The sequence below is a fragment of the Dermacentor silvarum genome, chromosome 9 (genome assembly GCF_013339745.2).
Source record: "Dermacentor silvarum isolate Dsil-2018 chromosome 9, BIME_Dsil_1.4, whole genome shotgun sequence".
Taxonomy (NCBI): domain Eukaryota; kingdom Metazoa; phylum Arthropoda; class Arachnida; order Ixodida; family Ixodidae; genus Dermacentor; species Dermacentor silvarum.
The window spans coordinates 54218623-54234184 of NC_051162.1; the positions used below are offsets into that span (position 1 = coordinate 54218623).

Sequence of the window (15562 nt, forward strand, 5' to 3'; positions counted from 1 at the left end):
ACAGCTGCCCATACAAGACAGACCGCCCGCTTCGATATGAATTCACGCTTGTTACTGGCTTCGCGCCCTGACACTAACAAATAAATAACAAAAGCCATCATAGCGTAGTCTCATCTCACCCTGACGGCAGAACACTAAGCATGCCTTCTCGTTATTATTCAGATCGGCTGTTTGTTTTGATGCCGCTGGGACTCAAAGACAGCACCGAGATGTAAGAGTGGTGTTATTGCCAGCTAGCAGATGGCGCCAGAGCATTACACTGGGGATGCATTTACAAAGCAGAAAGCTATTGGTTGACGCCTAATTGTTCCCTGCATCATACATTTAGTACTGCGTTCAGGTTAGGTACGTGATGACGGCGGCTAGCAGACGCCGAATGGATGCCAAATAGGCCATGTGGCGCGTATGAATATGTGTAATGGCGTTCCCCTTACTACTGGCTAAGGAGGCTGCAAGGAACTGCTGAGAACGCGTATAGATGAATCGAAGCTCCGCTATGACATTCATGTAAACGCAGCTTATAGCTACTATGCCAAAAAATTTGTTGCGTCACTTCACGAACTGTGAGAAATTACCGACAGGTTGGCAAGCAGACGCTAACCAGACGACGTGACGCGTATGCACACATATTGAGCGACATTCAGCCTTCGGATTGGCTATGAAGTCCTTCAACTTCCACAGTGCTCGAAGGAATTACTGAGATGAATATAGCTCTTTGAGATGAGTGGCGCGTGTGTGACGTCACATAGCACGAGCGAAAGCAACAGCACGTGCGCCAGTTTCCGCTTGGCCACAGACATACCGCTGTATTTCCCATTAAGGCCCCTGGGTAAAACAAATTCTTTTTTTTTCTCTTCTTTATCTAGGGACCTTATTTTCCGCGCGACACGAGCGCTAGCGCGCCAGTTTCTCCAAACCTTGCCTGGTGGCAGCTAGCGCTTTTAGAAGCTGTGTTAGACTGCAAGGCCTTCGAGATCGGCCCAAATTTGGCTGTGCTTACCTCGTAGCAGGTAACTCTATGAATGCGCTGTGTGATATCGTACAGCCTTGGGAATCGGTCCAGGTTGGAACGAAACAGGTTACAACGTTTCTTCTCCGGAGTAAAAAACACGACTGTCGTTCTGCCGTCGCCGCCATACTATCGTAGACGTCTTGTGTCTTGCTTCTGTCGTCACAAATAGGCTCACACCTCACACAAAAATCCTTGCTTTACACATACACGTTGCTCCAACTACCGCCTTGAAGAACCCAATAGATGCTGTATAGCCAGCTACCTGCCAAATGCCTGGCATATCTATTCCCACAGTGCGTGGGATCTGCAGAATGTTTTTTTTTCTGTTTCTTATTGCCGTCCTTTTTATTTTTCTTCTTTTAATGGGAAATCATTATATGGCTTATGAGGCGGAAAATTCGGTGTTGTCAGCGTTGGCGTGACAACGATGGCAGACAAAAGTCAAGTGAGCCAATCGAGGCCGTTAATGGCGTCAATCAGGGCACGGCCGCTGGATAAAAAAAGGTGCGGCCTGCCGCGTCGCGCGCGTTGCAATGGGAGCGAGTGTGACAGCCGTAGTTGCATTGTCGGCCGCTTGGCTGGGCCGAACGGCGCTAGTCATCGGCGATGGAACGCGCCGTCGGCTGGTACGTGCGACGGCGTTCCTCAGCGCGTTCCTCGCGCGTTCCTCACGCATTTGCTATGCCTATGCCAGAACACAGCCCCCGATGTGTGGCGGCGCGGCGGATCACACCGTTTTCGATGCACGCGGCAGGCCACACCTTTTTTTTATCCAGCACCTTTTTTTTTATCCAGCGGCCGTGATCAGGGCAACGTAATCAAGCCAAAGTTAATTAAGGCAGAGTGAGTTAAGGCCACGGAAAAAGACGTGGTTAAGGCCGAGCGAATAACGCGATGTTATTGAAGTCAGGTTTAATTAAGACAGAGTTCATTACAGCACTCGAACCTACGACATTTGTTGTGAGTCGAACCCACGACCTTTGTTGTTAATTAGGGCGAAGTTAAATTAAGACGACTGAACCGGCATAGGCATCGCGCGGTGGTCGCAATGCTTTCGCATTCATCCGCGTAGGAATAAATAAGTGCCGCTTGATTTTTTTTTCAACAGCGGAGCTGTTTAAGCCGGGCGTTATGTATCTGCGGAATCTAAAAATGTGGGCCGATTCCGGCGGTAGTGCAGAAAGGGTCCAAACGCAATGGCACATACCCCTGTGAACTAGCGAAACTGAGCCTGGCTAAGCATGGCTGGGACTACTTAAGCTTAGTCAGTCATCGATAGCCAACCAATAGCTATTCGATAATTGAACAACATTTAATAAGTTCTGGAAAGTGCTGGGGATGACTTGGTAGTGTTCAGACTAGCCCAAAATCCAGGACTAGCTAGGTAGCCCATCAGCTCCGCTGTCTCTTTAGCATTGCGCCTCCAGTGCAAACTGCGCTAATTTTTTTTCTTAAATACTCGCCGTGGTTCACATTTCCAGTTCTCTCGTCCCAGTTTCTGTCTTTTCGCTCGCTTCTTGTCAGAAACGAGCGTCAAGCATCTCGTCACTGTGACCGCAGGTCTTCCGCTGGTGCTGCTGCTGCTGTCGCTGCTCCCAGTGGCCGTGGTCCTGCGCCACGCCGGCACCTCGTGCGCCTCGGCCCGGGAGGGAGTGCTGTGCGAAGACGACAAGCGGTTCGTGTCGCCCATGGACACCTACTGGCTGCACGACACCGAGTTCAACTTCCACGTGGCTCACTGCGTGCTCTATCTGGAGCCCGGACTGACGGCCTCTATACTGGGCCAGCTCATCGTCGAGCGCATACTGGACAAGACCAACTGACGAGGGGAAGCGCATCTTCCGAAGGTAAGAGCTACACTCTCTGATGTCTATTCGTAGCTCTCCAGTGGTCCAGAGGAACTTTATTCACCTTTTCGAAGATGTTGTGGTGATTTAGTTCTCGACTCCCGTATTAGACACCTTGACTTGGGCGTACGCAGCACATGCGTGCGCAGTACACATGTACAGTGCTTAGAGGCGTTCCACAATAAAGAACGAGGTTCTGCATGCATTAGCGATCACTTCAGTTTTGATCTTGTATTCAGAACGAAGGTTTTTTGGTAGTCGGCCTGTGATTTGGGTGTTGCGTGCTCATGATTGAAGCTTTTGGGTTGTGCATTCGCTTGCCTATATATATTGGATGTAATACAAAATAGAATGAACAGTCGAAAGCTGGAGCTCCCCTAGCTTGTCCCCTTCTGTCTTTGTTTGCGCTAAGTGACCAAATTCTTTTGGTCTACTGAGCAATATAAACCGACTAGGCCCAGCAACATGAACTTCTAGTACACAATATTTGCAGTACGCTGCAAAGGAAGTGCGCCACCACACTTAGTTTAATGTGCTGTGATACGTCTTGCTCAACTAGACAGGTCATGTACTATATATATGTGTGTGTGTAATCGTTTTGGGATGCTTCTCCCCGTCACCAGAATTACAGAATTACATTAAGTTTTAATGACTGCGTGGCCTCTACTATCGGCGCGCTGGACTATGGTGGAGGCCATGGTAACGGCCGCAGGCATCGAAGTCCAGCCATGTGTTTGAATCTCCTCTAGCATGGCATTATCATCTTTCAACGTAAAGTAGCCGCAATTTGCGCTGGGTTTGGTGTTGCTGTCCGCGTCGCACGCCATTGCCGTCATCATGCGCTCTCGTTTGTTCGAGGTCTCGCGAGAGCGTCAGGCAGCAAGCCGTGTGATACGCACGCAGCATCTTGTTACAGGCATAGGCAAGCATACGTAAAATAGATGCGTTCCGTTCTGCACATGCGCACCTCTCTCCTGCAGCGCACACAGACTTGCTACGTACATCCAACTAAAAGTGTCTATTAGAAATGGGCGCTTACCCAAAAGCGACTCGTGCAGGTGTGAGGGAACTATTGAGCACCCACTGTGTATCTGTACTGCAAGAGTTGGTAGTCGTGGCCTCGCCAGTGGTAGGAGTTGGAGTCGGGCATATCCTAAGTGGTAGCTGGCCCATGCCGTCGTCCGCCTCATCCACGCTGAAGACGTTGCTGAAGGGAGGAACAGGTCCTCATCGAGAATGAAGAGTATTGAGTTTATTTACATTATTTACATGGGAAGTAGGAGAACGAGACGTTACGTCTCATCAGTCTAACATGACATGCACCCTGGATCGAAGCACTGCCTACATCTCAGGGCAGGTGAGAGAGCACTCCCGATGGACCCCAAAGGTCCGCTTAAAACCCCTCTGTCCAAGCTGCTGGTCGCACCATGCTCCAATCGGAGCGTCGAGAGTCACCGAAGGGTCCGCCTTGAGGGCGAGGGTGCGCATAATCCCCCGTCGCCTTCGTTTCCCGAACACATTCGCAGAAGTGCCCTCTGGCACACACTGCTCACTCCCCCACAGAAAGTAGGGGACACTCGTAGACAGGTGGCTTCGCGCCAGAATTGAACTGACGCGTCGGTTTTTCCTGGAATGGCCAGCCATCGACGGGTTTGTTTGGAGAACGGCCTTGGCGGCCAGCTGGTCTGTCGAGCGGCCGTGAGAAACCCTCGTAGTAGCGGCCCTTTTCCAAGAGTCTCCTCTTCTTATAGCGTCGAGACATGCACGTACTCTTTGAAAGGTGTAGAGGCATGGTGTCGCCGCTGATCTTTACCGGCGGGACGTTTTTCAGCCTCCCGAAGCGATTCGTCCCAGGAAATCGGGAGATACTTCCAAGATCGCTGCCCCCGATGTTCGCTGAACGTAACAGTACTCGTTCCGAATGCGTCGAGAAATTTTCGTCGACGAATATTTTAAAATAGATGGCGATTACACAATCATGTATGTTGCTTTGGTTCCTGCGTCGTAACCGTCCAATACTGGCATTTCAACTTTGACGTTATAACAAAATTGAGGAGGTAATTTCCAATCTAATTAAGTTAGCAAACCGACGGCGACGGCTGCTCAACCATCCATGTCCATGGCGCTGAAACAACGAATAGTGAAGAAAGCATAACCGCATTGGTTAAGTCACATTTTGAAACAGATGTGATCTAATAAAATAGGCCACAAGGTTATAATTTATAATCCACTCGTTCAAGAGAGAGTCAACACTCTCGCAGTTGTGACACACTGCCGCATCTTCGGATTGCGCGGGCGTAAAAGAAGCAGTTGTAGGTGTACAAGATAAAAGACTCGGTAGCAGAACATTCTGTGCAACTTGATGCACTGCAGCCTAGAAAAGCTTGCGTATCGTCTTATACACGCAAGGGGTCAGACGGAGACGTGTCATTTGTATTTCACTTGCCATTATGTCTTATCGTTTGCCATCTCCGCGGTGTTGCAATTTCTTGCGTCTGCCGTTTCTTGAGATGGCGAGGATCCTTCGTGCCGCTTTGATCGAGCAGGCCGATGGCCTTTTTTTTTTCTTTCTTTCTCAGAGCAACTTTAACTTCCCGAATAAGGTTTCCGCGCACTGCAGACCCCCATGGGAGAAGAAAAGCACGTTTTCTTATAAACTATTTGGCCTTAATGCGTGTACCAATTAAATATTTTGGGCATACGTACTTTTAAATATGGTTTTGTGGCTGAAAAGGTTAATTTACGAGTTGAAAGAGTGGTAAGGAATCCTGCTAACGGAAACGTATCTACTCCTGATAGCATCATACGAATTGCTTTTTTTCCCTCTTTTCTTCTGCCCATGTTCTTCTAGGGCCTTTCTTCTCCTTCGTCCCATTCCCTGCAGATTTACATGTAAATGAAAATAGCTGGCTAAACACTCTGCATTTTCATTAAGAGCTGTCTCTACAAGTATGCGCGCTCCATTATACGATGCTTGTCTGACAGGATAAATTTCAGAGCAACGTGTCTGACTAAAAAGGTGTCATTGCTTAGGAGCTAGGGTCAAGTTCCTCTCGAAAGCGACTCCTGGCCATTCTATCACGGCACAATACGGTGCCAGCCTACGAAAGACACCGAACAAACTAAAACGGAGCGGTTTATCCGATGGTTTTTTGCGCACGTCAACCCGCCTACACTGCGTATAGGGTGACAAACCCCCACTTAGTTCATCTCCCATTTCTCGCCAGCGGGATAGGGAGACAAAGGACGTGAAGGTTGGTAAACGAGGGAGACTAGGAGGGGTGAATTCGCATGGGCGCGAGACGCGTGCCAAGGCCGCAAAGGGATGACAAGATAACTGACAGCGGCCATTGTATCCGCGTCCACGCTGTGGAAACTCCACGCTGCTATGTCTGTGCTTTACCACAGATTCATTTCCTTTTTTTCTGTTCATGTTGGCTTACATGCTATGTTATATAGTTTCGGTTCCCTCAGTGTGGCATACCGGGGCGTCCCATTGTTATCTGGTGGCAGCAGTGGCTCTCTATTTTCGTTGTCTCCTTTTCACCCCTTTACCGTCGTATATCCAAGTCTCCTGGGGCGGAAGTCAGAGCTAAGTGTCCTTTGAGCCTTTTTCCGCTCGGCGCTTCGGCAGCGGGACCTGAGCCCCTTTCGGTCCGGTCACGCTTTGTTCTCCGGACTTCATTCGGAGCACTCCGATGTGGCTTGCCGCTTTATCCCTGCAGCTGCACGGAAAACAGTGGAAGTTAGGAAGGTTGCTTCGAGTTTCCGAGAAGGCAGTATACATGCTGTACATCCTCGCTTAGGGCGTCCTTCTACGAGGTCTCGCCTTTGTTCTTCCGTCGACGACTCCTTTGTCACCATTTGGCACTCGGTTTTATTGTTTTGTTTTCGGAAGCATCGGTGTTGCCTTTGTTTAGGGACACGAAGGAAAGTTCCCGAAAGGGTACAAGGAAGGTGATTGCAATCCAACACGGCGTTGTGCTTTTTAGGAAACTCCTGCTGATTCATACAGGTGTCCGCGCCATTGAGCATGGTGTAAGCGGATATTTTGCTTCACTATCACTCGTCTATTCGTTGCTTATGCCTGTGCCATTTTGCTTCTGTTGTAAAGTACGGTCAGATTCTTGTTCTCTATATATATATTTTAACTTGGCTTAAGATTCGCTTAGTTGATTTCACCTTTTTGATAATTATTGACAATGCTGGCCACTTTAAGCGCCAGATTTATCACATCGTATTGTCTAATAAATATACGGAAATGATATGATTGAATAAGTAATAAGGCTCGCAAAATTTTGGATTATCTTTGAGATTATCATTGAGTTATCATTTTCTATGATACTATGTATATTTTAGATTGTCATTTTGGATTTTGGAGGTATTAACAAGCGAATTTGGTTTTCGAAGCTCCGAATAGCAATGCAGTGAATATCTTTATCGCTAAAAGGAACGAAGACACGATTACTACAATGTATGTTCTTTTTTTTTCCTTCAACACAAGCAAGGCTTGTGTCTTATTTTGACTAAATATATAACGCAGCGACGGTCTAACAGGCCCCTAATATCTTCCGCAGTGACCTTCGCTTACTGCTGTTGGCTTCCCCTTAGAACAGCTAACACGAAGTCTTTAAGAGTACTTATTTGCGATATTAATTGTGGTAGTTGCAGCCATACTGGCTATCTCAACGTGGTGCAATGTTGCCGGCGCTTCACAGCGTCCTGTTGTACCGGTCGATACAGGTGATACTTCGCTTGTCAAATCCTTGGCATTCTGGTCCGTTAAGCACTATTCAGTTTGTTGCATCCCAGATCTATCGTTACATGCCACGCTGATAGCCAACGTGGAATCTCATTGTTTTTACTGATTTCTCGAGGTCCCGCCAAGCAACACGCCGACAACAACTGCTGTTTCCTTCGTATGTACGCTCTATGGAAATATTGTAGTCGAGAGTTTGACGAGATATTGTCTGGCAAGGGGAGGTAAGATAGCTAGTATAGGCTCGGCAATATCAAAGTAAAATAAAAATAAAACACGGAATACGTTTTACTTTTCCATTGGCGAGTGTACGCTTTCTCCAGGTATGGAAATATATTCAAGTATGTTGTACACCGTACTATTTAGCTATGTTTCACCTGTCAATATGATCAGTCCGTGCTGCGTAGCAAATAATGCAAAGGTTTTTTATTTCTTTGTTTTTTCATTGTCGCTCGAGAATCGGCACAGTTAATGTACTGCAAAAAAGGCTCTGCCTATGTTTTTCATTGCCTGCGGCTGTATATTACTTGACTTCTTGCCTTCCACAAGTCCATAAATTACAATCATAGTTTTTCACGTCAGCTCTTATTCATAATGTGCATTGCTCGCTTGTTTCTTTTAAGCACGTTACTAAGTCATGACAGCTGTGCTGTTTATTTTTTACTATTCGCGTGCTGGTGCGAACTTTTGAACTCCACGCACAAACGATGACCCTGACGATCACGGTAATCTTACTGCGTTTATTTGAGGGAACTCAACGTGGCGCTTCCAAATTTTATGGCAAGTTCAGTTGTCTCGTCTTGTGAAATGGGTGATAATGTCATATTAGCATAGGCTGGGACGAACTGGTATGAATCAGTTACAGTACTTCTGCGATGCCAAATAAGAATGCATCATTCAGAAAGTGCACGTAAAATTGTTTTCTATTAACGGGGTTGTCTTTCAACGCATCGACGTGTACTTTCGCCAGCTAGGGTACTGGGTCGACCTCTAAAGCATGACCGGTGGTAACGCTGAATGCATGCCTCAATATCTTGAATGACGATAAGCAGCAGCTAAAAGTGTAACATTTATTTTAGCATAACCTCATACTACGTAGTCATCGTTAAACAGATTCTGGTGCAGAAGTGTGCTTGTATAATAACACCATATATTGTTTTCCGATTAACAAACTAAAAAACGGCTGTGGCTAATGGTACGTCAAACAGTCTCCCTGGAACTTTTATTGCGATAGCAATTATATGGGCGCTCTAGGCGCATTTCCCTCGTCGTCGTAGCGTACGGCGTCGCCGTGATGTTAGGTTTAAAGTACAAGTGCGATAGCATCGCGGCCGCGTGCCATATGCTGTGTGTTGCTAGGATGAGACGGTGATGGTGACTCGAACTGCTCGATCTCGCGCGCGCAAGGCGGGAAGGCGAGGACGTAGCGCGCCGTCTTCCATCCGCAAGGCACCGGGGAGGCGGAGGGGAGGGTGTTCTACTCCGGCTGCGCATGGCGGGGCCCCGTGAGCCCTATCATACAAGCGATCTGGGATGGAGACAGAGTGCGCCGAGTGCTGCTAGCTTCGTGTGCGCTGTGCCCTCGACGCTTGGTTCGCGTAGAAGCGAAAGGCAGCCCGAAGGTCAATTCGCTCACGGCTGCCGCCACCCTTCCTCACTCCAGCGTTTTGACAGCGAGTGTCCGCGGTCATCGAGTGAAATTTGTTCATGTTGCCTTTGAGCGCTCACACCATGCTTGTTAATGTAGTTAGTAAGCGAATGTTTATACGGCCGATAAAACTACTGTCCTTACTTCGTATAGCTGTCTATTAATTTGCTATTGCAATCGATGTTTCGCCTTTCGGGCGAAACTGCGGCTTTTTTTCTCTTCATTGGCCACTGGTTAAACTTGCCAAGTGTCCTTTTCCAGTTGTCATATTAAGCACCGCCTCAAGATTGTTAGAGTTCTTCGCCGAATTCGTTTTGGGGATTTCGGCATTTCGGCGGCCCATTTCTTGTGTGCTTTAGGTAGATTATACTCTAACTTCTTATTTAGTAACGTATTTAATGCCTAAAGCTGCTTGTAAACGCCTCTTTCGTTATAATAGTGAGCCCTCCGTCGCGCTAGCATTGCTTGCCGTCGAAATGCGTTACTCCTCCCTCTTGTTTATGCAGAGTCCTAGCTCGTACATATGACTGACGGGAATGTATGCGTGTATTAGAAGCAGCTTTGTGCGTATTTTAACCACTGTACTGTGAAGGTAGTGCGAATCTTCGCGTAAATCGGTTGCCCAAGAGCGTTCTCCTGACGGATCCGCCATTCCGCTGTATCTTTGGCGCGGCAAGCTCCTGTTCGCGCGTACGTCGAATGTAGCTTTAGATACAAAAACACACAAAAGAACGCGCTACTGAGCATAACAACTGTTTTAATTAGAGACAACTCATCGAAACGACTGATTCATTAATTGATTGGGCCTACATTGCAAAACAGCACTTAATCTGTAAGAGACGCCGCCGTGGACGACTCCTCAATAATTTCTACCAACTGCAGCTCTTGCTTGTGCGCATAAATTTAATTATAGAACTGTTTTTTTTATCTGGGCAACACATGCTTGGCGACGCATGCTTGACGACGTTCTGAGTAGGAAGGTGGTAATACAGATTTTTCTGGATAGGACTAAAACGTTCCTTCGGTTTGCCTGACTCTCTTGTTAGATTCTAGCTATGTACGCGTTACGTTACACTTTTTGGAAAAAACTACCCTTGTGGTAGTTTTAATGGCAATCCAGAAAAAAAACTTAAAGCCAACAAGAAAGGAATGCTCGAATATAGTGTCCATCTCTATTAGCCAGCTGGCTAATGCGCCTTATTTCAAAGGTCGTATGTTTAAACATTGTTTGCGCCTTTGATATTATGTTCTGTTTATTTCTTCTTCCACTTACTTGTTCTGTGCCAATTATTTACTACTCCTTTTCTAGAATTCACTGAAATGGTTAGTGCAAATAGTGCCGTAAATAAATGGACCAGTGAACAAATCCATGACTGAATGAATAAAGGAACAAACGACAGCAGTCCACTGAGCAAGCTCCTTCAGCAGCGAGCCAGTGAAGACGCTTTTCCTGCTTTTGAAATTGTTTCTGAGATAAACCCTTCCAGCGTTTTTCTTTTTTCAGCTACCACACTCTCCAGCAACCGTTATGGCCCGTGACATTCAGTCGCTGATCAGCCGCTTTTGCCTTCTCTTTATTGGCGTAGTGTAGCACTCGAAGCGTAAAGCAATAATGCTGCACTGAGAGTGCGTTCGCGGCTTAATCAGATCAAGCTAGGCTGTGTTCACTCCGAGGCAGTGATCTATCTTACTCAACCTGTACTCAAGGCAATGCAAGAGCCCCAGCCTTCCTGCCTATACCTAAGAAGAAACACATTTTCACGGAACGTTAACCTCGTTTTGGAAGTGCTCAAAGAGTTGCGTTGCTACACTTATAGTTTCATTCTTCGCCTGCTTGTATTTTTATTTATGTATTTTTTTTGTATGCGGCAGCCTTTGCACCAGTCGTTACGCTCTGTCCTTGCCTGTCGAAGATTCTATCCAGGTAGTCTGTCGTTTCCAGTGGAGCGTTCTTTGGCGTCTATTTTGCTTGACTGGAAAGGTCCCTGTAGTACCTACGAAATTGTCTTGTGAGGACAATTTTCCGCCATCTGTCGCTCGGTGTTGGGTGACGAACACGCTGACTCGCTTGCTAGGCCAGTGGTCCGTCAATTTTCATAAAGCAATGCAAACAATGAATAAGTAAATCCTGACGTCTTGCAGTTTCTATATGTAATACATATAGATATACATATAGATATATACATATACATATAGATAGATAGATAGATAGATAGATAGATAGATAGATAGATAGATAGATAGATAGATAGATAGATAGATAGATAGATAGATAGATAGATAGATAGATAGATAAAGCACTGTAGAAATTTGTGAGCAGCACTTTTTGGCCTCGTTTTACTTCGACAACGCGATGCCAGCCCAACGGAGTATGTAATTCGTGCTTCCTCTGAAGTATTGCTGTCAGGGCATCAATCCTTCGCTGTGATTTCTTCTTTACAAGACTTGCTTGCGATGTTACTCTTTCCTGATATTAACTTAGAATGTCTCTAAATGGCTAAAGATTAGTAGTATATACGGGAGGCTCGGTAATTGTTTTCAACCGGTTGATTGGCTGGGCTCCCTTTAAGGAGATGTGACTTTAACATGCTCCGCAATTGTCTCGGGGTAGCTGTAGTGTTTGCATAACCATCGCTGTAACCTATTCAATTTGGCCTAGTTCAGCGGCAGTCTTGTCGGCTACTACTGTCGGAGAATATAACAAAAGTGTTCATCGAAGAAAAACTACAACGTAGTGACTCCAAGTTGGGACTGTGTACAACTATAAACATTAGCAGAACGAATGAATAAATAAGTGAATGAGTGTATTGGCCTAACTGGTACCCCGAAATCAAAGAAACATTTCCAAATGCCGTTCATAACGTAACCGAAAAACAAGTGCGCATCTCGAGCGACAACGCTCACAATAAATGCAGAATACCTCTTAAAGCGACCACAAGGAAGAAAGTAAAACGCATTTGTGGCAATGAAAAGAACTGCATATATTTATAGCAGAGTTATCTTGATCATAGACAAAAGTTGATCCAGACAAGGGCTCGTCGCATACATCACGACGTCGAAGTACAACACGTGTTTGTAGCCCGACGCAAAACCTCACCAATTTTAAACAGGATGCAACGCTACTGAGTGAAATTTTTCTTTCGCAGAGCTTGATGCAATCTGAGTAGCTAAAGTGATGAAAGTTGACGGTTACAAATGTCAAAATAAATTAGTTTGAATGATAGCTCAAGTTAACTCAAAATAGTTCTGATGGTAAAGGCTTCAGCCCCGGAAAAGCGTTGGTCCCGGCTTCCATCCCTGACAACGAGTTTTTCTCAAACTGCATAGCTTTATTTCTAATAAACCTCTATGGGTTTTTTTTTGTAGTATTGTGCTACAGTCCGGTGGATGTCAATATTTTTCTTTCATCAAATATTTTACTGTGAATTGGCATTCTTTTACAGCGAAGCTGTTTCTGCGGACCCTGTGCCGTCGTTCGTTCTCTAAAACCGACGTGACCTAGCGGGAGAGGAGAGGAAAAGAAGACCTCAACCCTTGGAGAATACTGTGAAAGGGTTCAGATGAAAATAAGAACGGGGATGGGGGTGGACGTAAGTCGCGCCGTCCAATAGTTGCGTTGGTGGAGGATAGCATCAGGGGCGCCAACGAATGAAGGTGTAGGAATAAAGTAGGTCAACGGAGGACTGGGGTGTGAGAGGAGTTCGCGTTAACGTTGGTTGTATATACGGAGCTTTGGTCAAGGACTCTTGTCTGGCAACGTCGTAGGAAAGCGGGAGGAACGCGCTAGGAACGCCGATGTCCGTGGACGCCGACGCGTCTCATCCCCCGCAAGTAGCGCCGTTCACAGCTTCGCTGTTGGACCATCTTCACGGAGTGGAAGGGGCGGTCATTTCTGCTGAACTTTTTTTTCCTTAAACCGTATTCGCATAAGGAACCTAATGGTGTCTATTTTGCCATTCTGGTTTTGAGAAAAATTTACCAAATGCTGAGTGCTAGTACTGAGTAGCATCACTCAATTCCCCATGGGAAAACGCACCTCATGCAGATGGCTACCTACTCGCGTCTTCGATCAGCCACCAAGTCATGCCGAAGTACTTTTCGAAGCTTATAGCATCGATTAACCTAGCCCAGTCCCTCCTTTTTAGGTCAATCAAGCCTTATTCATCTGAAACTTAAACTAATGTTTGAAATTTTTAAATAGCTGCGCCTCTGAGTTCTACTTGCCAACACCTTCCTTCTGGGATCTTTCATGGGCGTTAAAGGCGGCAAGCGTTCCTCCCAGTTTGCAAGGAATAGTTAGTCTGTGCTCAGTTAGTTACATTGCAGTGAGATTTTTGACGGTGTCGTGCTCTCTGGTCACCTCATTTCGCACACGTCGTTCACAGAATTAAACACCGTTCATTAACCCTCCATGAGTCATTAATGGGCCGGTGACTCATAACGGTAAATATTTTAATCAAGAATCAGATGTCATTCGTTTACACAATTCAAAAACCTCAGCGACAGACCTTAAGCTTACGGGCCTGTCGAAGCGAGTCGCGCAGACTACAGCGTGACGTCACAAGATAGGTGGTAGTAGTAGTAAACACTTCATTTAGGCCCTGAGAGGCTAGGCAGGGAGGTCTGCTAGCCGTTGGCTAGTCCCATGTCGGAACAGAAAGGCCGTGCCTCTCCGCTCGTTCACGGGCCCTCTGGACAGCCAGGAGTTGGACGTCTTGTCTGGGATTTGTGATGACCTTCGTCCTGTCTTCTTCTTGGTTAAAATCCTGTAACACAAGGCACTGCCACAGCATCTGATTTAATGATCAAAATTCAGTGCCACAATCTGGGCAGAATAGATCAATGTCGGGGTGAAACTTGTTCAGAAAGCCCCTAGAGGGGTAGGACCCCGTCTGCATGGAGGATGCGGAGCGTGCTAGATTGTGATCGTTAAGCTTATGATGGGGGGAGGGAAAACTCTGCCTATCCCCTCTGTAATGTGATGTGATTTCATGAAAAGTAACTAAAGGATCACTGTTGAAGAGCTCTCCCGAACTCCCATGAGACACCGTCCCGTCGCGGAATATGAAACCTCGCGCACGGCCGTGGGCTATCTTATTGGGTTTCAGGTGACCCGGTAATAAGTCTGGTCCCATGTGTGCTGGGAACCAGACTATGTGAAGAATAGTGTCTGAGGGGGGTCTTCCGTTGATAATCCTGGCTGCCTGTTTGGCTATCAATCCCGGTGCGAACGCTCTAATTGCCGCTCGGGAGTCCGTGTGCACTTTAGTGCGTGTTGTGTCAAGTAATGCGAGAGCTATAGCAGCCTGGTCCGCCACGTCGACCAACGAGGTCTTTAGCGAAGCTGCCGAGAGGAGATCTCCCCTGTTGTTGACTATAGCTACGGAAAACTTGTCGGAGCTCGTGTGTCGCGCCGTGTCAACAAAGGTCTCAGTTCCGGATAAGTTCTTTAGGAAAGCCCTAGCCCTCGCCAATCTTCGACCTTTATTGTGTTGTGGGTGGACGTTTCTCGGAAAAGGGTCTACAATAAAGGAATTCATCGTTTGATTATCAAGTTGCGTGGTCTCTCCCTGATTAAAACTAGGACGAAGGCCTGCCGCATCCAACAGTTTTCTGTTTGCTTTGGAGTTTGATAATGTAATAATTTGTGGTGGTCTTTGTGCTTGAATTAACTCCGAATTGGTGTTGTGTACTCCCAACTTCGTGAGTTTCTCTGTGCTAGCCGTGATTGGAACGCCGAGCACCTTTTTGACACTTTTGCGCATGAGCGTGTCGTCTAATTTATCTTTCTCTGTTTTGGTCCAATTGAGGGCCGCGACTATGTAAATGACATGGCTCATGAGGAAAGCATGGTGAGCCCTAAGGAGTGTATCCTCGCTTATGCCGCCTTTCTCGTTCGACACTCTCATAATTAATCTGAGAATGTTCTTCGTTTTCGTGGTGAGATGAGCTATAGACTTTGCGTTGCACCCCTTCGAGTCTAATAAAAGCCCTAGGATTTGATAGAGTCTACTCTAGGTATGGTATACCCATCCCTGGTACGAACGCTAATGGGCACCTGATCGAGTGGGGTGAGTCCCCTAGCACCTCGTCTAGCCTGTCTGTACAGCAGGAGTTCCGACTTTCCAGGCGAGAGTGCCAATCCCATACCGTCCAGGAAAGACTCTGTAACGTCTAGAGTCTCCTGTAGAGATTGTTCGACCGTCGCCTCCGATCCTCCGGGACACCAGATTGTAATGTCGTCAGCATTTAATCCATGACCAACATAAGGAATTGTTGCCAGGCTCTCCGACAAT

At 46.7% G+C, this 15562-nt stretch overlaps 1 protein-coding gene across 1 annotated transcript in view; it reads left to right on the forward strand.

Moving 5' to 3' along the window:
* Positions 1-15562, forward strand: part of LOC119465254 (uncharacterized) — a 405770-nt gene that overhangs the window by 261398 nt on the left and 128810 nt on the right. The window contains 2 exon segments of the mRNA XM_037726053.2: positions 2573-2832; positions 2834-2859. Coding sequence (XP_037581981.1) covers positions 2573-2832; positions 2834-2859 — 286 coding nt within the window.